At 33.8% G+C, this 25,755-nt stretch overlaps 1 protein-coding gene and 1 pseudogene across 1 annotated transcript in view; one reads left to right on the top strand and one right to left on the bottom strand.

Moving 5' to 3' along the window:
• Positions 1-25,755, top strand: part of Pgm2l1 (phosphoglucomutase 2 like 1) — a 62,629-nt gene that overhangs the window by 25,343 nt on the left and 11,531 nt on the right. Inside the window, exons 2-12 of the mRNA XM_077796873.1 lie at positions 2,443-2,610; positions 4,603-4,709; positions 5,843-5,927; positions 11,286-11,369; positions 14,642-14,835; positions 19,778-19,967; positions 20,269-20,366; positions 21,631-21,811; positions 23,597-23,690; positions 23,979-24,108; positions 24,549-24,738. Coding sequence (XP_077652999.1) covers positions 2,443-2,610; positions 4,603-4,709; positions 5,843-5,927; positions 11,286-11,369; positions 14,642-14,835; positions 19,778-19,967; positions 20,269-20,366; positions 21,631-21,811; positions 23,597-23,690; positions 23,979-24,108; positions 24,549-24,738 — 1,521 coding nt within the window. The remainder of the gene's footprint in view (positions 1-2,442; positions 2,611-4,602; positions 4,710-5,842; positions 5,928-11,285; positions 11,370-14,641; positions 14,836-19,777; positions 19,968-20,268; positions 20,367-21,630; positions 21,812-23,596; positions 23,691-23,978; positions 24,109-24,548; positions 24,739-25,755) is intronic.
• LOC113175241 (tetraspanin-3 pseudogene) lies at positions 8,676-9,901 on the bottom strand (annotated as a pseudogene).

The raw sequence follows: 25,755 nt of genomic DNA, 5'->3' as shown, positions 1-25,755 counted from the left end.
ATAGATAGTTTTTTTAAGTTATATTTTTTAAAGTTTGTAATTTGATATCTGGCTGTTAAATAGTAGAGAAATCTGAATTTAAAGTAGATTTTAAATGGCTATCATAATTATTTATCTCATCTTATCATACAAGTTTATTAATTATGTTTAATGCATCATGATTCTTTATCTGTTTTTATTTTCTCAACCCTACAAACCTTGTAAGAACCAGGAATTTCATTGTGAGGTTTGTAGTAGGAAATGGAATTTTCAGGCCCTACCCTAGTAGCTGTTCAGTTAAACATTAGGAAATTCAGTAAGTTCATAGCATTTGTGTCTGGTGTATCATTTTTATATTTTATAGCTATAACAAAATATTATTTTGCTTTGTAGCTGAAGTTAAATTATTATGAGAAGCATTATTAACCTGCTCAATGGAGTTATTTTGTTTTAGTGAGATAATACAGTTCTTAATATAGTCCAGACCGGTGTAGGTTCAAATCCTGAGTAAATCTCTAGTACTAGCTTAGTACTACTGGGCTCCTTGTGTAAATTTTGTCTATGTAGTGGAATAATGATACTACTAGTAGGAATGCTGCAGTGAATATTCTTGTTTAAATATTTTTGTTTGTATGAAGATATTGCCATGGTCAGAAAAATCTGGGAGCCAATAAGCATGTGCAGTTTAAAATTTAATGCTTTGCTTTAAAATCACTCCAAAAAGATCATCCCGATTTGCAGTCTCTCTGACTGTATCATAATGCCGTAGATCTCCTATGTGTGAAAAATCCATTCAATTTTTGCTGTTCTTGTGCCAATCTTTAAGTGTTGACCTTCTCTGAATCTCTTTGATGTCTTTATCAAATCTGGTGATATCTTAGACTTTGGAATTATATGCTAGTAACTCAGATATTGTTATTGTTTAGATTTTTCTTTTAAGAGCTATGCATCTTTTTATGTAAGCAGTGTAGTTTTAGTTTGTGCCATTTAAAATGGAAACTTCTTGAGTGTAAGTATATATATATATATATATATATATATGTATATATATACACATATATATGTATATATTATATATATTTTCAATATCTATCAATTTTAACTAGATTAAAATTTCAGTTAACCAGAATTTTCATGGTTTTGTTGTTAGTTTGACCATGTACTCTGTTTACTTTAATTTCCACATAAACAGAAAACTGTATTGTTTAAATTATATATTGATATATTTTGTCTTTGTAAGTATAAATATACTCTAATAGCACCTTTTAGCTGCCTTGGATTCTAATTCTGAATATTCATTATAGTCTATAGATATAGAAGAGATAAATAGTACAGACTCAATTTATACTAACCTGAAAGAGAAGTTGTATTTTACCTTATTTTCTTGGTAAATTAACTCTCCAAAAAGAAAATATTAGAAATTTCCATTTAAGTTTTATTTGATATTATAATTTCATTTCTATTTAAAATATGCTACTGTTTAATTTATATTTTTAATCTCAAAAGTGAATGAAGGGCCTTGTACATGTAAACCACACGCTTTACCCACTGAACTTATACCTCCAGCCCCAAATCTGCAACTTTTTGGTAAAGCACTGTTTTCAGTCATAGATATCCTTAAGATTTATGAAAACAAGTTGAAGAAGTACATGCCAGTGAAATACAGAATCCTAAAATATGGATGTCGGCATTGCCCTGCCTCTCAACCTATTTTGAAAATTCAACATAATATGTTTGATATCTAAGACCTTTCTATGTTCAGCTATAGATAAATTAAAAGGTTTTCTATGATTCTAAAGAGTAGTAAGGTTTATCAAGTTATTTGGATTTGCAGAGGTTTAGGTAAGGTGATTGGTAGGCATGTTTTGATGGTGTTATTCAGTAGCAGTCATATTTCTTTTAAAATTTATTAAAGATTCTAGTCAGGCGCAGTGGCTCACACCCATAATCTCTGAGATAGAAGGCTCATGAGTTCAAAGCCAACTTCAGCAAAAGTGAGGTGCTAAGCAACTCAGTGAGACCCTGTCTCTAAATAAAATACAAAATAGGGCTGGAGATGTGGCTCAGTGGTTGAGTGCTCCTGAATTCAATCTCTGGTACCAAAAAAAAAAAAAAAAAAAACAATATAGATTCTAAATGATGTCATTTTTGACAAGTTTATTTTGGATCCTTGGCTCTTAAGTTTATCAAATTGTTTAGAAGAACATTCTTGAGTATGTTATTTAAGAATGTTCTAAAAATCAGAAGCATGTAAATTACCTTTAATGGGCCCTGTCCTTGTGGGACTCAATAAATGCCAGGTATTGTGTTTATGTTATATACTAATTTAATAAGTAGCACTATGGAATTTGTAGTAAATGTAAAACCTTGTGATATATGCATATTGGACCCTTAGAAGACTTTGATGTTAGGACTCTAATCCTGATTTAGCTTTAACTTCTTTTGCTTTAACTTCTTTTGTAGAATCCTAAAACAAAAGAGCAGATTGAAAATCTTTTACGGAATGGGATGAATAAGGAGTTGCGAGATCGTCTTTGCTGCCGAATGACTTTTGGGACTGCAGGACTTCGTTCTGCTATGGGGGCAGGATTTTGCTATATTAATGACCTTACAGTAATACAATCAACACAGGTAAGTATTATGAATTATACTTTTTCTTACTCTGTCATTCAGCTTTATAAATTAGGTAATGTCTTTCTTTAAAAAAAAAAAAAGCCAGTGAGGAGGAGCCTTTTGTCTGGGAAGGTATTCTCCTGTAAGTAAAGAGTATAGACCAAATTCTGACGTTTGTTCTTGCCTGAGATTTATCTTAGAAGTAATTTTTGTATCTTCAAGATCACAGACTAAGTTTCTGATTAAGAGTTATTTTGGTAGCCATTGTCATTTCTTGCCAGAGTTAACTTTGCATTTGAAACCAAGAAATGGATAAATTGACATGTCCAGATAACATAAACAAGCAAACTTAGAAAGAAGATAATTACTCATTTTGGCATCTGGTATTCATAAAGGTTAACCAGAGTATGGAAAATTTAGTTGAAAATATTCTACTTAAATATGGTTTTCCAAAGCCATTTGAGAGTTCTTTTATAACAAAATATAATTTGTTTTTATTTCTCTCCATTTTTATGAAACTTATTTTAGAAACAAATTGCTTCTCTTCCCAGTAAATTATCCTCACTGTTTGAAGGAACCACACCTTTGAGGCCAGTAATGCATTTAGCATATAGTAAAAATACTTCCAGGCTATAGAATACCTCAGTGGACATTATTCTAGTCAATACTGCCAAACAGGAAATCATCTTTATCCTTGTTCTAAAGCCAATGGCTTATATGCAGGGGATGTTGAAGAAGGGAAGACAGGTTAGCACTGGGTAGGTAGGATATTTGTCACCTTCTCTACCTTCCCCTTCTTCATATCCTTTCTTGTCCTCACCAGAAATGCTAATAGTTCAGTCTTTTTTATGTATATATTGAGTTTCCTCATAAACCAGGCCAAATGAGATCTGGTTCATAAGGCCTAACCCTTTTCATACTTTGCATGTGAGGGAATAAGATAAAATGGATTCTCATAGTAGATAATAATATGAGGGTCTATAAGATTTAGGATAGTGTCATCATTAGAAAGAAATTGGTGAAACTAGCCCATTTGGGCTCTATTAATCTGTCTCCATCACCCAGTCACTCATAGGGAGTAGTTGGAAGAAATAAGTGTACTTGAAAGACCCATGTACTGGAAGTCACTGGGGCTTTATCATAGGTCTTCAATAAACTTTAATAACTTAAATTTTAATTGAATGACAGGCCTTGGACAAGTGATTACATGGAGCTTTAGACTTATTCTGTTTCTTCTTTTTTAAAAGAAATTTTAAGACAGACAAAAATGGTATTTGCATTTCTTTTCAGGGTTGTTATAATGATTAAATTTTCTATCCTTGTGTAGATATGTGTTTGTGTGTAATTCTAAAGAACTATAAGGATATAAGTGTTATTTTTAGAGATGAAATGTTTATTAAAGTTAGCAAATCATTTCTAAGATAAATGGTTTTATTTTATCATTGCTATAGTTGCAATGTGAAATATTTCATTTTTTTGTCAGATTTTTCTAGTCTGACTTCTTTTCCTGTAAAATTTTAAAACCAAAAAATTATAAGTGGTATCAGCCATCTTAAAAAATGTGCCAGTGAAGAACTGTGTGGCTAATTAAAAATATTTGTGTCATAAATAGGTCAGATCTTTTGGTTAGCTTCAATGGCATGATTTAGCAAGGGCCTAAATGGTTAAAATTCTGTTTTCTAGAGCCTTGAAGCAAGAAACGAGTTCTTTTGGCTCTTCAACAATATATTTTAGCCCATTGACTCATAGCTTTCATCTTTTTTCCCCTCCTGTTTTATGGATTTTATGGTTACTAAATTGATATTTGTATCGTATTAAATGTGTCTAAAAATCCACAAAATGTTTGTCAACTCACATTTGTAGATTGAACAATATTGTGTCCACATTAGTAAACATGAGCATAAAGGCAGAAGCCAGTAAGATGCACACCAAACATAAAGAGATTTTAAGTCTTATAATACACAAGCAAGCATTTAGCAGGAACTGATCTTTTGTATTTATTTGCTTCAGGGGATGTACAAATACCTTGAGAGATGTTTCTCAGACTTCAAGCAGAGAGGCTTTGTTGTTGGATATGACACTCGGGGTCAAGTAACTAGCAGCTGTAGCAGCCAGAGGTACAGTGTTAATTTGTTTCAAATATTAAGTTGAAGTGGACTAAAACAAGAATTTTCTTTTTTCCAATAGTAGGATTTCTGAAGCAGGAGACTGTCAAACAGAAGTGTGAACACATGACAATGTTTATTTTAGAGCTGAAAGAGAAATAAAAGTATTTCAAAGATAAGGTTTCATTTTACAGAAAGAAGTAAAATGTTCAAATACTTAAAGGTCACATTGAGAATAATATTGTAGCTTATAAATTAACATTGGTGATGGCACTGGGTAGGAATGATTATGTAGCTTGTATTCTTGCATTAAAATCTTATTTGGTTATTTTTAGAGTTTTTTTCATAATAGATAATTATGATGTGATATTTTCTTTTTAGGGGTATTTATACATTTTGGATTTGTTTTATTTCACTTTCCTCCATTCCTGTTACTTTATTACATTCCTGTTACAGGTTATATTTCTTAGTAAAATACTCAACAAAAGATGATTTGAGAGCAAAAGAAGAATTGTAATGTCAGTTCTGTTAATTGTTAAGTTCCTTTTAGTTTTGAGGGCTTTTTTGTTTTGTTTTGTTTTTGGTTTTTTTGCTTATTTTTTGTTGGTTTTGTTTTTCTTTTTGTGTGGTGCTGGGGAGGAACAAAGCCAGCTTGCAAAGCTTAGCTAAGAAGGCTCTCTATCACTGAGCTATATCCATAGCCCAAAGCTTCTTTAAAAAAAACACAAAAACTTATTTAACATTTTTAAGTTGGAGCATATGCTAAAATAATCAGTGATGATAAAATCTGGTTTATATTAAGATACCATATATTCAGAGTAATTGGAATATGAAACATTTATTTATGTTAAAGTTTGATTTTTAAAAAGTGGTGTAACTAAGCTGGGTGTTGTGGCACAAGCCTATAATCCCAGCAGTTTGGGAAGCTGAGGCAAGAGGATTATGAGTTCAAAGCCAGCCTCAGCAACTTAGTGAGGCCCTAAGCAATTTATCAAGACCATGTTTCCAAATAAAATACAAAAAGGGCTGGGGATGTGGCTTAATGATTAAATGCCCCTAGGTTGGATCCCTGGTACCAATAAAATAAAATAAAAATAATAAAAAGTGGTAAACTAAAGACTAAGTGAGATCTCTCTTATTTTTAGGCTTGCTAAACTCACTGCTGCAGTCTTGTTGGCTAAAGATGTTCCTGTGTACCTTTTTTCAAGATATGTTCCTACACCTTTTGTAGTAAGTATGTTGTGTTAGTGATCATTCAGTTTGCTGCCCTTGAAAATATTTTTTAAATCAACTAGGATTCAAATCTTTGTCATAAATAAGGTTTTGTATTGAGTGATATGAGAAACCAAAGGAAGGAAAACAAATTTTACTCTGAGTTTATTTTCATTTCATCAATCATTTGTTGAACCACAAAGAATTTGATCAAGAATTGAGAAGTCACAGTCATAGTGGGAAATTTCAATACCCTTCTTTCAGAAATTAATTAATCAGGCGGATAGGTGGCTTTGAGCACAATGTTAACAGGTCTGGGGTGTGTGTGTGTGTGTGTGTGTCTGTGTGTGTGTAAAAACTCTGCATTCCATGATGGTAGAATGTACATTATTATTTAGCAGAGTCACAAAAGAAGTCTCAACAAATGCCAGAGAACTGCTTATCAGGTACTGTGGCACACACCTGTAATCCCAGTGACTCCAGAGGCTAAGGCAGGAGTATTGCAAGTTTGAGTCCAACCTCAGTGACTTAGTGAAACCCTGTCTCAAAAACAAAAAATAAAAAGGACTGGGGATGTAGCTCAGTGGTAAAGTACCCCTAGGTTCAATCCTCAGTACCCAAAAAAGCAAACAAGCTATATACTTGGACTCCAATACAATAAAATTAGAAGTAAAAAACTCCTCCCAAATTCTCTATGTTTAGAAATTTTAAAACACATTGATAAATAATTCATGGCTAAGGAAGATACCACAATGAAGATGAGAGGTACAGACAGTCCTTTTGAATGGTGCTATAGAATTGTAAAGGCAGCTGTGCAAGCTAAAAGCATGCAAAGTAATCTTAATAATCAATAAACAGCTACAGCTGTTCTATGACCTTTAAAATATCTGGACAAAACATTAAAAACACCAAAGTTTACTCTTGGTTAAAAATATTTAAGGAGGGCTGGGGTCGTGGCTCAGTGGTAAAAGTACTTGCCTAGCATGTGTGAGGCCCTGGGTTCAATTCTCAGCACCACATATAAATAAATAAAATAAAGGTCCATCAACAACTAAAAAAATATTTTAAAAAAATATTTAAGGAAAGGAAAAAATGGTAAAAACAATAGTTAGTATATTATAATTTAAAACAATAGAGATGTTGAGAAGTAAAGTGTTTATTACTTTGTTTTTAAAAAAACTTACCAAGAATATTTAAATATTACTTACTGCCTGTCATTAACTTTAAATATGAGTGAGCATCTTTTGCATGCCTTGGCAAATTATTATATATCTTTGTAAGTTTGGATCAGCTTCAAACATTTTATCCTTTGTTATTTTATGTAGTGAAATATCTCTGAGAGTTCCTTTAATCTATTTTGCCTTAAAAGTGCTTTGCTTATATCACTTCTTCTGAAATGTTTTGCATTCTGTTTAATCACAACCCCATTCCTCATTTCCTCTATATGTTCACCTTCGGATGGTGAGATCCTTTGGTTGCATTTTAAATGTGGCAGCGTAAGCATTCCTGACTGTTTCTTTTATAATTCCATTTATTCAACTCAAATTTCCCTTCTACCATTGTCATTTTTTGTTTCTTTGCAGCACTTTCATCTTCTTTGGCCAATACCCATTTTTAGTTATGTAATTTGGTAAACTGTCATGTGGATTAATCACTGGAAAATAACTGTCATGTAGATTTATCACTGGGAAATAAAGAGGCAACATAGGTACATGCTTTGCTATTTGTGACTAACACTACAGGATTTAAAAGAGTGATGTGGTTGGTCATTGATCATGGTGGAAATAGTGATTTATGGACTGAGGAGTAAGCAACCACATTTGTGCTTAAGTGGTTAATATACCATGATATCTGAATTTGAACCTGTTTTTAGGAGACTGGTACTATTTAACAACAATATGGTAGTAGAAATCTATGTTTATGAACTGTGCAAAGCAAAGATTGCCTGTATTTAAAACTGAGCTATAATGAAAACAATAAATAGCAAAAATTTGGGGCTAGAGCTAAGCCCCATGTAAAGATAAATTTATAGTTTTAATGAGTATATTAGGGAAAAAGATTAGAAAATAATTAGCTAAGCAGTTAACTTAATATGTTTGTGCTAAAACTAAATAAATCCAAATTAAGTAAAAGGTATGAAATAATAAAGGTATGAGAAAAAAATCAAGTAAATAAAAAATAAAGAAGATATCAGCTGCTTAAAAAGCAAAAGTTAGAACTCTGGGGCTGGAGCTGGGGCTCAGTGGCAGAGCGCTTGCCTCTCACATGTGAGGCACTGGGTTTGATCCTCAGCACCACATAAAAATAAGCAAACAATATAAACATATTGTGTCCATCTATAACTAAAAACAAAATTTTTAAAAAAGTTAGATCTCTGAATAGAATTACAGATAAAACCCTGGAAAGGGTGCTCAAGAAACAAAGAAGGCATAAATTTAAAAATTAAAAGGAGAGCATAATAAATAAAATAGGAATTAAGAAAATCACAACATTCTGAACAACATAACACAAATTAATGTGCAAACTTAAATGAATTGGCCAGTTTCCTAGAATAACAATTGATACATTAAAACTGATAAAAAATAGAAACTGGAATAAGCATATAATCATTAAATAAATTTAATTTGTATTTTTAAAATATTCTAAAATTTAAAATATAATGTCCAGATGATTTACCAAAAATTTGAGCAATAGAAAATGTTTCTATAAAATATTGTAGTGATTTGTTAGAAATATAATTAGTGGCTTAAGAATCAAAGTAACTCAGGAGGCCAACTGCAGCAGACTTGCTCAATTCACCTTCCAAATCAGAACAAGACTAAAAAAGCTCAGGCTTGTGTTGTCTATTATGCATAGGTTCCGCCAGTGATGAGGAGCTCATAAGCAGGATCTCTACTCCTTCTGCACAACACGATGCATGCACACAGCATGCCCAGCAGCTGAATTGCTGCAAAGGCCAGTGCTGCCCAGATAACATGCATCATGATTTCTTGTAGCTTCTTCACAACTAGAGCCTCACATCCCTCAGCATAGAGGTCAGAGGGATTGGCCAGGCTGCCATTGCAGCTACTAGCAGTCTCTCTGCAGCAGCTAAGAGGGACACTCTGGTTTTTGGTTTCTTTGAACCAATCTGTATTTTCCCAGTCTGAGTAGTTATGAATTCCACAACAGTGCAACTGTCTCTGTACATAATCAATAGCCCTGCTAGCAGCATCAGGATTGGTTCCATTGTAGGTTTTATAAACTTTCTGAATGCGGCGGTCAACCTCATTTTCCACCTTTGCTCTGTAAATGTATCCCAAAACCACTACAACAACTTCTGTGACAAAAACCAAGAGCAGGATGATGACAAATAAAGCACACACTTACACTGGTGTTGGACAGAGCAGCTTGGCTTTTCATGTACCTACCTGTTTACCAACCCACCTATGACTTTCCCCTTGTTCCAGCTGACTCTCCATGCCCCTAAGTGTTTAAGTTCAGTGGTAAATGTTCTAATTTCAGAACCATTTACAAGTTGCATAGTGTGGTAGAATTAAAGGAGGATGTGGGCCTGCTTCTGTTGCCTCCAGGCAGTAATGGGACTGATGATTGTAGTGTCACCAGGTCCTTTCAATCTTTATAGTGGAGAACTCTTGGCCAAAGGTTTTTGGGGGGAGGGGGAGGAAGCCAACTGTCTGGTTAAAGTTAACACCAGATGGTGCCCCTCATCAGAGTCCTTTTAAAAAACATATACTGTAGTCTGATAAGCTAGCATCTGTACAAAATGGCTAAAATAGATTTTAGAATCATACAGTGTGTATCTTTGTTCATCTTCAAAATCAGAGACAGATCTTTGAAACTAGTGGTTTTTAATCAAAGCTGGCTTTATAGGAGGAGTTTAATGTATGCACTACTGTTTTAAAACAATTAGTATGAGTGTGTGAGTGTGTTTTTGTATGATTGAGCCCATTCATCATAAGTCTTAAATTTGTTAGAGATAATGTACCCATGTAGACTAGCAGAATAGTATGTAGATGTGATCTCAGTTGTAAATAGAAAAATCTAATTCAATAAACTCTGTGTCAGCCCTCAAAAAAAAAGAATCAAAGTAATTGCTAATATACATATATGTGTGTGCATATATATGTGTGTGTGTGTGTATATATATAAATATATGTTTATAAATATATATATGTATTTTTGATGAATAATGGAAGCTGGGCACTGTGGTACACACCTGAAATCCCAGTGGTTTGGGAGGCTAAAGCAGGAGGATTGCAAATTTAGAGCCAGCCTCAGCAACTTTGTGAGGCACTAAGCAACTTAGTGAGACCCTGTCTCAGAATAAAAAATAAAAAGGGCTGGGGATGTGGCTCAGTGGTTAAGCACCCCTGGGTTCAATTCCTGATACCAAAATAAAATAAAATAATAGAAGCCAGGGAGAATCTAGAAATATAGACCATTTCTGTAAGATTCTGTCACTGAGTAGTTATTTCCAGTCAGCATCAATCCTACTGTGTTGGCTTTTCTCTCTCATTGCAGATAGATTTGCTTTAGCTGGTAGGGGAGGTATTTTTAGCAATCCCAGATTTCACACCCTTTTATCACCATGACTTAAGTGAAAAGCACTCTTGACTAACTATAGCCAGAATATTTTGGAGAAAGACTCTGATCAGGTTTGGTTGATGAAACAGTTTCTGAATCATACCAAGGGAATAGATTGCTGTGATCAGATCTGGCTCATGTATTCAACATTGCCCTCCCACAACTGTGATCCAGGAGGGCAGTCAGATATGATGGTAGAAACAGAAGGAGAACTATCCGAAGGTAACAAATAATAGCTACTACTGAGACGGGAAATACAATCTAAGAATTAACTGTGGGAGAGAATATGGTGAGTTGACCCTTATATATATGACATAGAGGCCACATAGTATATTTAAAAATCTTTAAATTGGAAAGCAAGAAACTTATGCTCTCCCTTTGAATCTTCTACCAATGATTGTATTATGTTGGATAACCCTCAATGTAAAGTGTAATGGATTCGATGATTTCTAAATTTACTTCCAACTCCAATATTTTATGATTCTATTTTTCACATCTCCAGAGTTTGGTGGAATGTCTGACATATAGTAGGTGTTCATTAAATATTGGCAAATAAACAAAAGAATAAGAAATGCTTATAGGACTAAGTTAAACAAGACTGGGAAAGCTGTTCAGTCTAACAATTGGATGATTATTGAACCACATATTTTAGAAATGGACTCCACCCAATCAACGTGGAGTTGATAAGGTTTAGGTCATTTAAGCCATAATGTCTTTTTCTGTTATTTAATCAAAGTTCTTCTCACAACAAATGAAACAAAATGGAAATATAATGTTGTTATTTTTTAGCCATATGCAGTCCAGGAGCTCAAAGCAGTTGCTGGTGTGATGATTACTGCATCTCACAACCGCAAGGAAGACAATGGATACAAGGTAAACCTTGGACTCCTGAACTTTACTTATTTTATAGTTTTCTCACTATGAGCTTTTCAGGGTTTACACAGAGAATCCTTTTTTTTTGCAGCTTGGAATGTGGGAGCATCTCTCCCGAGCAAGTTTGTTTAATGTCTGCCAGAACCTCAAGGGTTTCACTGACTGGGAGCAATTTCTGTGTTAACTTATCAATTCTCACATTTGAAATTTTGGGGGAGGGGAATAATACAATTTATATAAAGTTCATAAATATTCAAACAATGTTGTGTATTATTCACATATTCATGCATATATAGTAAACCACACAAGCATATAAACAAAAGATTTCTAATAGTATTCACCCCTGAAACAGGTAGGGAAGTAATATGATCAGAGATAGTATCTTCCCTTGGGTCTTTCAGAAGCAGAAGTTGAGATGAGAATTTCTGTGAAAGTGGCTTTTTAAGGGAATACTCTTGGGAAAAGGAAAGTGAGAGAAGCAGGTAGAGGGTGGAGTGATAGTAGGGTGAAAATCAAGCAACTGTGTGGTCTCAGCTGAAATTTAGATTCATTGTAGTCTTATAGGAGAGATGGAATGAAATGTGTGCATCACAGGACATCACCAAGCTGGCCCCATTTTGAGGTTCATACCCCCATGTTAGTCATTGACCAAGAGTAGCTGGTGGTGATGGGTAAACTTCCCAAGGACTTTTGGACAAGGAATGTTCTCCAGAGAATGGGGCAGCTGTAGGCAATGTAGCAGCTAAATGATAGATAAATTAGGTCTGGCTAGGGGGATCTGAATGGGTACCAAGAATATCTACTATAGTTCTTCACTTATATCATTCCAGTTCTCATTTGGCTCATTATATTCAGTCCCAACTTTTTTACAACTCTGGTTGGTCAGAATTTTCTGGAATTTCTGACTGGAAATTCATCTCAACTTCTACTTCTAGAAGACCCAATTAAAGATAGTTCCTTGATTATATAAAAGGAGGATTTGTAGGATGGACCACAGCCCTGATTGTTGCATTTGCCTCTGAGGAATTAACTGATTTCTCATATCACTGACTTTGGCCATACCATCTATACTTCCCTACTCCTTTGGTAGTTATTTTTTTCTTATCTAGATGGTTTGTTCTATAGGGTGACCCTCTGATGGGTCATTGGTTATAAGCCTATGAGTCCATGGCTGCTATACTTTTTAATTTACAGTTAAAACAAGACATAAACCAAGTAAACCAAGTGCAAAAATATTTGCTGAGGCACCCACTTTGTAGTAGCAATCTTACATTCTCATGAAGATCAGAGTCAAGTGGCCCTACCAGAGTGATAATGCTTTTTCATGTCTGCTCAAAATGGCCAGGCAACACCTCTAGCTTTAACGTTAGTGGGACTCACACTATTTGCTCAGAAGCATCCTCTCTGGGACTCAGTTCCTCCAGAAAGTCAGATTCTAAAGGGTTTCCTAGGTCTCAGACCATAGATGGCCAACTCTGTTGCTCTGGGCCCAAGGGGAGGCAGAACATCGTGATGGAAGTAGCTTGGGATTTGAAACCAGGAAGTAGACAAAGAGCTAAAAAAAAATTTTTAATTGCCCAAAACCCAAGAAGAAATAGACTTGCTTCCTCATGATCTCCCTACAACAGTGAACAGGCCTCTTTCTGTTCTCTTTGACTAAGAGGGAAACATTTCAAGACTCTCATTTCTTAAATTATTTTTTATTCTAATTTGTTATATATGATAACAAGAGTGCATTACAGGGCTGGGGATGTGGCTCAAGCTGTAGCGCGCTCGCCTGGTATGTGTGCGGCCTGGGTTCAATCCTCAGCACCACATTCAAAGAAAGATGTTGTGTCTGCCGAAAACTAAAAAAATAAACAAAATTTCTCTCTCTCTCTCTCTCTCTTAAAAAAAAAGAGTACATTACAATTCATATTATATAGAGAGAGCACAATTTTTCATATCTCTGGTTGTATACAAATTAGAGTCATACCATTTGTGTCTTCATACATGTACTTAGGGTAATGATGTCCATCTCATTCCACCACAAGACTCCCGTTCTTATTAGGGGAATCTCAATTCCAGCTCACTACCTTGCACATAGGCATTACAATGCAGAAGCCAGATAAATCAACAGTTCCCAAACCCCAGTATTACCCCTACAAGCTTATCACTCTGAGTTTCAATTCTTTCCTTTTCCAGGCAGTGGGGACTGCCTGGAGTTTTTCCTGTCCTCTTGTGAATTAAGCTATATATTTAAGTTAATATTTTTTCTATTTTATCTTTAATTAGAGCTGTTTGCTTTTAGAACAATTTTTAAATGTATATTTATTTTTTAATTGTAGAGAGACACAATACCTTTATTATTTTTATGTGGTGCTGAGGATCGAACCCAGTGCCTCACACATGTGAGGCAAGCGCTCTACCATTGAGCTACAACCCCAGCCCCTAAAAATGTATATTTATTTTTAATTGAACACAATAATTTTACATAAGAACAAGAATTTTTAAACTATGTAGTTCACCATATTTCTTGACATAGAGCTTAGTATGTAGTACATATTCAAGTATATATGTCTTTTCTTCATTTGGGGTGCAGTAGAGAGAATTCATATCATATACATGGTAGAAATCCAGCATAGATATTCTCTAAGCAAAGTCTCTTTTAATTTTGAGATCTTGTGAATTATTGGAATTTATATTTTTTGCTTTTTTGGTAACTGTTCCTAATACTGTTTTTATCAAAGTATTTGACAAACTGAAAGCTTATTGAAATGTATGTGGATAATTGACATGTTAATTATATTTCCTGATATGGATTTTATTTGGTGTGACATAAATTCTACTTTAATTTATGATAGAAAACAGCTTCTGTATCACAAAATAGAATCATTTTATAATGTTAAGTTTAATAGTATGGAGTTTTATGGGATATTTTGTGGTTTCTTAGATTATCTCTAATATACAGTTATAAACCTAAGAGTATGTTTGGGTACTGTGGAATATGCATATTCTAATATTATCCTGATGCCCTGCTTATATTTTACTTGTATTGTTTTCCAAGTAAATTCTTAAAAACGGAAGTAATACATAATTATTTTATTATTGAGTCTCTGTGGAATCATCATCAGTGTATTTTGGTATTTACTAGTCTCATGTTGACATTCTTTTACTCAATTTACTTGATATATTTCTTCATAAAGCCAAAGATTTCTATTGTAGCTAAGAAAAATCTGTTGAGTATTTCAATATATCATTCATAACAATATTTACCTACACCTATCACCTAGGTTTATTGGGAAACTGGTGCTCAAATCACATCTCCTCATGATAAAGAAATTCTGAAATGTATAGAAGAATGTGTTGAACCCTGGAATGGTTCCTGGAATGATAATTTAGTGGACACTAGTCCACTGAAGAAAGATCCTCTACAGGACATTTGCAAGAGATACATGGAAGATCTGAAAAAGATCTGTTTTTACAGGTAACCAAAAGGGAATATAGGATGGTATTACCTTAGGATAAGGATAACAAGTGAGGAAAGAAAAAGTGATAAAAATATTTTCTGTTCATCATATTAAATTATAGCTAAGTAGTATTACTCATAATAGACTAAAAGTGGAAGTAACCCAAATATCCATCAAGTGATGAATGGATAAATAAAATGTTTGTATCATATAATGATATATTATTTAGTACTGATGCATACTATAGGTATATAAACCTTGAAAACATTATGCTAGTTAAAGAAGCCAGTCACAAAAAAAACACATATTGTATGATTTTGTGCATATAAAATGTCCAGAATAGGCAAATCTGCAGAGACCAAAATAGAGTAGTGGTTGCCTATGGCTGGGAGGAATCAGAGTTGGGACGGTAACAAAAATGGGATTTAGAGTTTGTTTTGGGAGTAACAAGAATGTTCTAAAATTAATTGAGGTAATTAATGGTTGAACAGCTCTATGAATATAGTAAAAACCATTTCATTGTACACTTTGAATGGGTGAATTGTTCAGTAAGTAAATTATATCTTAATAAAGCTGTTAAACTAATTATACTTATAACTGTATGTATTTCCTTTATGTAAGATACCTATGACACAAAATTGATTTTTAGCTTTTTCTCTATTTTCAAAAGTTTAAACATCGAAATTATCAGTTGTTTGCTTCTCCTTCCAAAATGAGAAGTGGGCTACAGTACTAGCTAACTGCTAGCTATAGTCAATCTAAAAAGACTTTGAGCCAGGCACAGTGATACATGCTTGTAATCTCAGTGACTCAGGAGGCTGAGGCAGGAGGATTGCAAGTTCAAGGCCCACCTCAGCAAGTTGGCGAGTTCCTGTCTCAAAAAATAAAAAGGGTTGTAGCTCAGTGGCAGAGTACCTGAAGATTCGATTCCTAGTACCACCAAATAAAAAGTAAAAAATATGATATTTTCTATCTTTGCTTACTTAAGTTCTTGTTTTTTAAAGAATATATGTACCCTGTGATTATAGCTCAGTGATAAAGCGCTTGCCTAGCACTGGTGAGGCCCTGGGTTCAATCCTTAGCACGTAAAAACAAATAAATAAAATAAAGATTAAATTCTTTTTAAAAAAGTGTTTATATGCAAATGCAAATTAACAAATGAATCTAATTATATATCAAGCTGAAAACATAATCACACAGAGAGAGATTTCAAGTGACTTTAAATTTGACTATTTTCTAATGGGTCATATGGAAGGATAAGAACCACACACCTACAATGAATCAAAATGCATTCTGCTGTCATGTATACATAATTTAAAAAGTAAATTTTTTTACCATACGATTTATTTTTAATTTTTTTAGTCATACATGACAGCAGAATGTATTTTGACATATAATACATACATGGGATGGGGTAGAGAGAGAAGATGGGAGGGGAGGGGAGGGGGGATAGTAGAGGATAGGAAAGGTAGCAGAATACAACAGTTACTAATAGGGCATTATGTAAAAATGTGGATGTGTAACCAATGTGATTCTGCAATCTGTATTTGGGGTAAAAATGGGAGTTCATAACCCACTTGAATCTAATGTATGAAATATGATATGTCAAGAGCTTTGTAATGTTTTGAACAACCAATTTAAAAAAAGAATAAAAAAAATACATACATGGAATGTACATACATCAATCATAATGTCTATTCTATTCTGATGCCCTTCCTATCCCCCCTACTCCTCCCCTCCTCTCCCATCCTTTCTCTCCAATCTAATGTGACACACTTTTTTTCTTTTTCTCATCACAACATTATAAATGTATTTTGTATAACAATGAGGTTTTTCTTCCATCTTCTGTGCAACTCCTCTTCTCCAGTAAATTTATTTTTTAAAAAAGAATCACTTACCTGATTTGTACTTGTCATCTCTACAATTAGTAAAATTGATGGTTTTATAGATATAGATATGCATACATATATCCATAGATATATTATAAAACAAATGGATAATTTTAAAAAATATTTTTTAGTTGTAAATGAACACAATACCTTTATTTTATTTATTTATTTTTATGTGGTGCTGAGGATGGAACCTAGGGCCTCACACAAGCTAGGCAAGTACTCTACCACTGAGCCACAACCCCAGCCCATGGAGAATTATTTTGATGTCAACAAGGAACTAAGATTTTAGTATAAGAGAAGTAAATGTAAAATAAAAGAAAATAATTCTAAAATTATATTTTAAGTTTGGATTTGAAACATTAGTATGAACTCATGATTTATTTACTTCTTTCTGAAATACTAGTTCTGTTGCTAAAAAGGCTTCTATGAGTCACCTTAAAGCACAGATTGTAGTTTCTAAATGGCATTTCCCACCAAAAGGAACCAGGGCTCCTAGAGAAATTGATGAATCCAGGACTAGGACAAAAAATGTACTTCTGAAATTAATCTTAATATTTCTGTGTCACTCTTTGTCTCTGCCTTTCTCTGCCATAAAGTAAGAAAGTACTGAGAGATATTTGGTTCATATCAAAAGGATATAAGAGCATACTTTATGGGGGCTTTTATAGACCAAAAATTGGACAGTTGGGTATCAAAAAGAATAATTACTAAGTTGCCCATGCTGACTATTAACTTGCAATCCTCTTGCTCCAGCCCTCCTAGTAGCTGGAATTACAGGTGTGCACAACCCTGTTTCAAAACAAGGGCTGCCAGAGTAGCTCAGTGATAGGGTGCTTCTTGCTTAGCATACCTGAAGACGGGGGTTCAATCTCCCAGAACTATAAAAAAAGAAGAATCATTGTAATTAACTAAGATATTAAACATAAAAGGTTGTTGGCTGGTAGTAACACCATGCAAACATTTCACAGATCACCTTCGAGAGTTGCTAGATTTGAAATTACTCATTCTGAAATTTTATAAATTCTGAATTTTCATTCAGCAAACTGATAAATGCTTAGATATTTTCTTTTGTCTTTCCTATATGAACTGACTTTCAGGGTTAATTAAATAATTGCTGAAGGATAAATATTTTAAAAGAAAAATCCAACTATTAATTACGAAGGAGTAAAAGAATTAAAATATCACTATTTTATTACCACTAATAAAAGTGATGATCATCAAGGGCTACTAAGACTTATAGGTGAAAAGTTATTGGGAAATTTTTGATGGATGGATCAAGATGACAAAATCCTGAAGAATCAATACTATTAACAGTAAGATTGACATCATGTGCCTCCCCTCAAGATTCAACATTTGTTCTTGCCTAAAGATTTGAAATTGAATCTATAATCTATAATGTTGCCTTTAGATTCACCTACCTATTTACAGAAAAAGAAGGTTTGTGGAACATGCTAATACATAAAGGATGAAATATGCATACCCAAGATGTAGGAAATTCTCCAGAACAAATGATTTAGTTTCTTCAATAAATGGCATGGGGATTGGAGAAGAAAAAGAGAACATGTCTAGATAACAAGAGATTTGAGAGACAGATGGTGTGGACCTTATTCAGGTCTGGATTCAAGTAAACCAATTGTATTTTTGAGACATTTGGGGAAAATTTGAGCACAGGTAGGGTATTGAATAATACTAAGAAATTATTGTGGATTGGGGAGCCTGGTGATATAGCTTAGTTGGTAGAGTGCTTGCCTAGTATGCAGAAGTCCCTAGATTCAATCCTCAGTACGACAAAAAAAAAAAATTGTGGATTTTGTTGGGTGTAATACTTGGTATTATGGTTATGTTTTTAAATTCTAAAGCATTTGTAAAGTAATTTGATGTCTTGCATAAATGAAACTAAGTTGACAGAATGTTGATAAATGTTGAATTGAGATGATAAGTATATTAATAGTAGGCATTTATGTATATTTTGAAATTTTTATTTTACTTTAATAATTTTATTTATTACAGAGAGTGGTTAATAAGTAGTCGGTAAGAATGTAGAAAGTTTTGCTATAGAAGAACCAAAGAAACTGTGACTGGATGTTAATGGGAATGATGCAGGAGGGAGGGAGTGACTAGAGTAATAAAGTTCTTGAGTGAGAAGAGATGGGAACCAGAGCCAAAGTGGAGCAGTGACCTTTGAGAGAAAGAAAAACACTCTGTTGTCAGAAGAAGGAAAAGATATGTATGGATGCTGTTAGATTGTGGATTAGATGTAGAAAGATTAGGAAGTTCTCATCAGATGGCTTCTGATGTTTGCATTAGGTAAAGGGAGAGGAAAGGAATAGGAGAGAAGAAAAGATTTTACACACTATTTTACAGAGAAAATAGTAAGCTTTTTGAGTAACAAAGTAAAATTGCCTGACAGTGCTGAATGCCCTTTGAAAGTGAAGCTCTTAACCCTTTTGTGAGATTTACTCTAGCAGTATTGTGCTATTTTGGTACAAGTCTGGAAAAAGGCACATTGTTGGGTTCAACACAGGGTAAGGTATTAGAGGATCAGGGTATCCAATGTGAAAATAAAAGAAGGTAATTTAAATTAGATACCTTGGAATTTAAGCTGGACTGAAAGAAAAAAAGAAGGAGTCTGCAGAGAATAAGAAAGGCCAGTTAGGAAGTTCTTGTAGTGGATCTGGCAAGAGATATATAGTGGCTTGGGTTAGGATACTGGTATAGCATATGGAAGGAAGCAATCCAGGTTAGGAAGTTGAACCACAAAGAGAGAATGTAGTTGAATTAAAAATCTTCTGAAATTTACTTTAATACCACATAGTTTTAAAAAAAATCTTACAGGGCTGGGTTTGTGGCTCAGTGGTAGAGTGCTTGCCTAGTGAGGCACTGGGTTCAATTCTCAGCATCACATAAAAAATTAAAGATATTGTGTCCAACTATAACTAAAAATATTTAAAAATATATCTTACAGCTCTGCTGAAGGCTTTAATCACTTTTTCTCAAATTTAAGTGTTTTGAATTACATCATAGGTGGCAAGTTTTATGATATTGATTGGTGATTTTTACCTTACAGGGAATTAAACTCAAAGACCACCTTGAAATTTGTGCATACATCCTTTCATGGTGTTGGACATGACTATGTGCAGTTGGCTTTTCAAGTGTTTGGTTTTAAGCCTCCAATTCCAGTACCAGAACAAAAAGATCCCGATCCAGACTTTTCTACTGTTAAATGCCCAAATCCTGAAGAAGGAGAATCTGTACTGGTATTTTTCTAATATTTAAATTATTATTAGTTTATTAAACCATCAGAATAAATAGAACTTATTGACAATTTAGAGATTACTTACAAAAGCAGAAACCATTGTAGTTTATATCATTTAAATTACACTGGAGTATAATTGTGTTTTGTTTGAAATCTCTACTACTTCTAGGCTACTTATTTTAAACTTAACCAAATTGTATGCCTTCTAAAATTCATATCAATAACATAGTGCCTACATTTAGGAATATTAGCATTGATTTAGATTCTTCAATACAATCTAACTTTTTGGGTTACTGTTTCAGGAACTTTCTCTGAGACTGGCAGAAAGAGAAAATGCCCGGATAGTGCTAGCCACAGATCCTGATGCAGACCGACTGGCAGTGGCAGAACTTCAGGAGAAGTAAGTAGAATCTGTTAATTGATTTAAAGCTTGAGCTATGAGGGGTCGAGACTATAAAACACAATGGTTTTGACCACTGTGGAGGGCTTGACTAGCATACATGAGGCCCTGATTTCAACCCCAGCATCACACACACAAAAAAAGCTTGAGCTTTGAAAAGCAATTTTTAAAAACAACAACAACAAAAAATTAAGTCTCACAGGTTCATTGAAAATAGGAAAGAAAATAAATCTTATATAACTCCACCATCCATATAACTACCTAAATCAATACTTCAACATTTCCTTTTTTTCTACTCAAATAAAGATGTATTTGTTCATATAAAATTGTGAAATTATGATCATACTATATGTAGCTTTATATCTTAATTACTTTCTATACCAATTATACTATGAGCATTTCTCTCATTCCTATATAATTGTTTGAAAATATTAACCACAGCATATTTCAACAGATTGCTTTATCAATATAATCATTTCCTAATCCTGGTCCTCTGGATTGCTGTATATTTTCACCATTTTGATATGACGTGTCTTCACAGTTTTTTCTCATTAAGTAAAAGAATAAAATTAGCCTTGTAATAATCTTCCAAAAGACATTGCAGCCTGGAGTAGTGGCATATGTCTGTAATCCCAGCAACTCAGAAAGCTGAGGCAGGAGGATCACAAATTCAAGTTGAGCCTCAGCAACTTAGCAAAATAATCCTGTCTCAAAATAAAAAATAAAAAGGGGGGGTTGGGTTGGGGCTCAGCTGTAGAGTGCTCATCTAGCATGTGCAAGGTGCTGGGTTCAATCCCCGGCACCACATAAAAATAAAGTTTAAAAAATAAAGGTACTGTGTCCAACTATAACTTCAAAAAAAAACAATTAAAAAAAAAAGGATTGGGAATATAGCTCAGTGGCAAAGTACCCCTGGTTTTAATCCTCAGTATAAAAAGTAAGATGGGGGGAAGAGAGAAAGATTTATTGCTTTTAACTATCCCTACCCTAAAGATCCCAGGTCAATTATAAAAGAAGTAGTAGTAAATATTTTCTCATAAGTCCCATATTATAAAACTGAATTGGAGCAGGTTGTGTTCCATGCTTTTGTGATAATGTCAGAGTGTATCCTTGTGTTATAAATAAATGAAAAAGAATAAATTTTTTTTAAAGTCTCATAGCTGTAGGATTTTCCTATCTGAAGGGTGATAATTTGTAGGTCTTGGAGTCAAGACGTTTTAATGAGAAGCTGGAAAGGTCTTGACTTGGAATTTTCTCTCTACAGTGGTCGTTGGAAAGTCTTCACAGGAAATGAGCTGGCAGCATTATTTGGATGGTGGATGTTTGATTGCTGGAAGAAAAATAAACCAAGAAATGCTGATGTGAAGAATGTTTATATGTTAGCCACTACTGTCTCTTCTAAAATTTTGAAGGCAATTGCACTTGAAGAAGGATTTCATTTTGAAGTAATAAACAATATCTGTGTGCTACTTTTCTAAATATATTCCTGTATATACTAAAGGCACCCCACCAAAACTGACTTTTCATTAATTCATTTATAATCTCTTCATTTTTAAAAAATTTCTGATACTTGCTTAATATTTTTTATAACTTAGACACCCAGAGACAAATTCATCGAGTATGTGAATTTTTAACTGAGACAAGATTTTCTCCAAAAATTACGTTAGCACATATTATTTCATACAACATCTGGTTTGCAGATGGAAAATCTAGTGACTTCATCACAACACAGACTTCACTCCAAAAGCTTGTAAATGCCATCAATCCTTTGTTTAGATTCTTCAAGCATGGTATTAATAAACTTTTAAGTAGACTTCAAACTTGCAAACAAAAATCCATTGGTTTTACATAATAATAATAATAAGAAGAAGAATGACTTTGTATCAACCAGATCATTAATGTTTGTGAACAGCAAACAGTTAAGTAGAACAATTTTGTACCTGGACTAAAGCCAGCTTTATTGCTTTTCCTCTACCATCTTTGCCAGGTGTCAGTAACTAAGTGTTACCCCCCAGGCATTTTCCTTGAGTCACACTCAAGCAACAAGTCTCAGTAATAATTGACTGAGTAAAAGAAAATTGTACTTGTTTTTATGAAATACAGCTTTTAATCTTAGACTTTCAAAAAACACCAAAAGCAAAAGATACTGAAAATTTATTCAAGCCTAAAATTATGAATTTCAGTAGTTTTCTTGTTTATATCTATAGCAAGAAAAGTAAGTGCACAAAAGAAAGAAAATAACATGATTCTAAAGATCAGTATTATAAATTTGTTTTGGTTTGAGGGGATTGCCAGAATTTTTATTTTTGGTGAAGGTAGAAAAGTGATTTAGGAAATTTAAGTTAGTAATGATGGACCCCAGAATTAGTGTGCATATGTTGACTCTAGAACACAGCATGTCTTTAAAGCTCATCAGATGAAAGTTCTCCCGAATATAATTATTAATGAATGACTTGGTGACTGTCTTGGAGGTTTTGTTTAGGTCACAGTGTTGTGGAAAGGTGTACTTGTTTCAAGCATAGGTTGTGATAATGTGTTACTTGGGGAGACTAAATCAAAACCTTCACAGGCTCTCTTATGTTAGTGACTGTAGTATGGCTTACAGGACAGTTTTTGGGAAGCAGTGTAATTGAAACCTGCCTCCATTTTGTATATGCTGCATCTTAGGCAAATTTACTTAATCTCTGAGCCTCTCTTCTGGCAACAGTGTTTATGAACATTACAAAAGATCATGCTTTGGGGCTGGGGCTGGGGCTGGGGCTCAGCGGTAGAGCACTCACCAGGTATGTTCGAGGCACTGGGTTTGATCCTCAGCAACACATAAAAATAAATAAATAGATAAAAAAAATTTAAAAAAATATCATGCTACTATAGTGCTATTAAGTACCTATTATAGTATTTAGTAAATAGTACTAATAGTACTTAACAAATAAATATAGTACCTATGTTTTAGATAATAATATAGGTATAGATTTATTTTACTTTGTAACTTCATTGTCCCACATATAAATATGGGATATATTTTATGTAAATCATTTAGTACTGTATCAATAGTAGACCACCAGTAGTGGTAGTATGTGTGTTTATGGCCCTTTATGACTATATGTCTACCACTGTGTAAATCATTGTGGATCAAAAAGCCTAATAGAAGACCACTACTCAGGAATTATGTGCATTTATTGATAGATTTTTCTCTGTGTTTAACTAGAGTACCTTCCTCTGCATTTCAGGAAACGTTACCAGGTTTTAAATGGATTGGAAGTAGGATAAAAGATCTCCTGGAAAATGGCAAAGAAGTCCTTTTTGCATTTGAAGAGTCTATTGGTATGTAGTAAATATTTAAATCTTTGAAGTTTGATTGAAAACATTTTTTTAATTCTGTAGAGAGGAATTTTTGCCATCTGGCTTTATATTTTAAGTTGTAAAAACTGCAGAGAACTCAGAAATATGTAAATTCATGTCTCATCAGGAAACATAAAAGTCTTCTGAATACATTCAGTATTGATGGGTTTCATCTGTTTCTAAGCTCTTAAAGTCACTGGTCCTTCTGAAGAAATATGAAACTATGGGTTTAAGTTTTCCCCTTTTCTAAAGATGGTTTTGAATCCCCAGGTTTTCTGTGTGGAACTTCCGTTTTGGATAAAGATGGGGTAAGTGCAGCTGTTGTTGTTGCTGAGATGGCATCTTACCTGGAAACCATGAATATAACATTGATGGAGCAACTGATTAAGGTTTATGAAAAGTAAGTTCATATGCTAGATCTTTTGTTCATTTTTTTTTGTCCTATCCATAGTTTTCTAAATTTGTTTTTGTTTTGGTTTGGTTTTTGGTTCTGGGGATTGAACCCAGGGGCACTTAACCACTGGCCACGTCCTCTTCCCCACCTTTCTTTTAATATTTTCTTTTAAGACAGGGTCTCACTAAGTTGCTTAGGGCCTCAATAAATTACTGAGGCTGTCTTTTGAATTCACAACCCTTCGGCTGCAGCCTCCTGAGCCACCAGGATTATAGGCACACACACCACCATGCCTGGCTGCTAAATTTGTTTTTGAAGAACAGTCAGCATCCTTTTATAAAAAGCATTAAAATTCTACAAAATATTCTAATAGGCTTGTCTTTATTTAATGTCACATTTCTAAAGTTATCGGAAATCTGATTTTAATACTTTAAATCTTTGTACAGATATGGTTATCACATGTCAAAAACTTCATATTTCTTGTGTTATGATCCACCTACCATCAAAAGTATATTTGAAAGGCTTCGCAATTTTGATTCTCCAAAAGAATATCCAAAATTTTGTGGAACATTTGCTATATTGCACATACGGGATGTTACCACTGGATATGACAGCAGCCAGCCTAATAAAAAATCAGTAAGTACTTATTTTTATTTATAACATTGACAAAAACTTAATGCTCATGTCACCAAAAAGTCCAGAGATGGGTTTTACATGAGGCTCAATCCTGTTTCCTCATGTTTCCTAATTTATTATAAAGGAAACAGTTTAGGAACACCAAGACAGAAGAGATGCATAGGGCAAGGTGAATATGGAGTAGGATCTCATGACCTTTTTAGGTATATCACCCTCCCAGAAGGTCCATGTGCTCACCAGCCTGGAAACTCCTGAAAATACCTGTTTTAAATTATTACAAATTATTAAAAATATATATATAATTCATACTATACTAAAAATAGTAGAAGTTCAGGCCTGTGAGTTCTTGGGAATAGGACCCATCCCTAGAGTAGTTTTAAGTGACCAAAGATCCCTCATCAGTCCCCAGGTAATCATCTGGAATACCTTAGGGAAAAGAGTATGAGGGTAGAAAGAGGAAGGTAGAGACAGAGAGAGAAAAAGAGAATGTACAATGACACTAAAACAGTGTTGAAAATAAAGTCTTTCTAAAATCCAAGAATTGCAAAGTGTTTGTACTACTTTTGTTCTACTTTTTTTTTTCTTTTTCTTTGAAAAAAGAAAAAAGTATTTCTACTTTGGGTGGGGGGAGTACAGGTGATGTTAATCAAGGACCCTTTGACCACTGAACCACATTGCCAGCCCTTTTTAGTCTAAGTTGCTTAGGGCCTTGCTAAATTGCTTTGAACTCATGATCCTCCTGTCTCAGCCTCCTGAGTTACTAGGATTAAAAGTGTACCCCACCATGTCGGACTATCTTTCTAGTTTCAAGTTCTCTTTTTAACTTTACTTCTGGTATCTCTAGCCAAATAGAATAAGTTATAATTTCAAATATATACAATTTATGTATTTCTTTTTTCTTTGTTAAATTATATTTTTATCTTTTTTTCTATAATTTCTGTATTTTTGATCAAGTTTGATTCCTTAGTTTACCTTTTCTTCCTCTGCTACAGGTTCATACCTTGCCATTATTTAAGA

The sequence above is a fragment of the Urocitellus parryii genome, chromosome 4 (genome assembly GCF_045843805.1).
Source record: "Urocitellus parryii isolate mUroPar1 chromosome 4, mUroPar1.hap1, whole genome shotgun sequence".
Classification (NCBI taxonomy): Eukaryota; Metazoa; Chordata; class Mammalia; order Rodentia; family Sciuridae; genus Urocitellus; species Urocitellus parryii.
The sequence above is the reverse complement of the archived record's forward strand: the minus strand, read 5'-3'. Positions and strand labels throughout refer to the sequence as shown.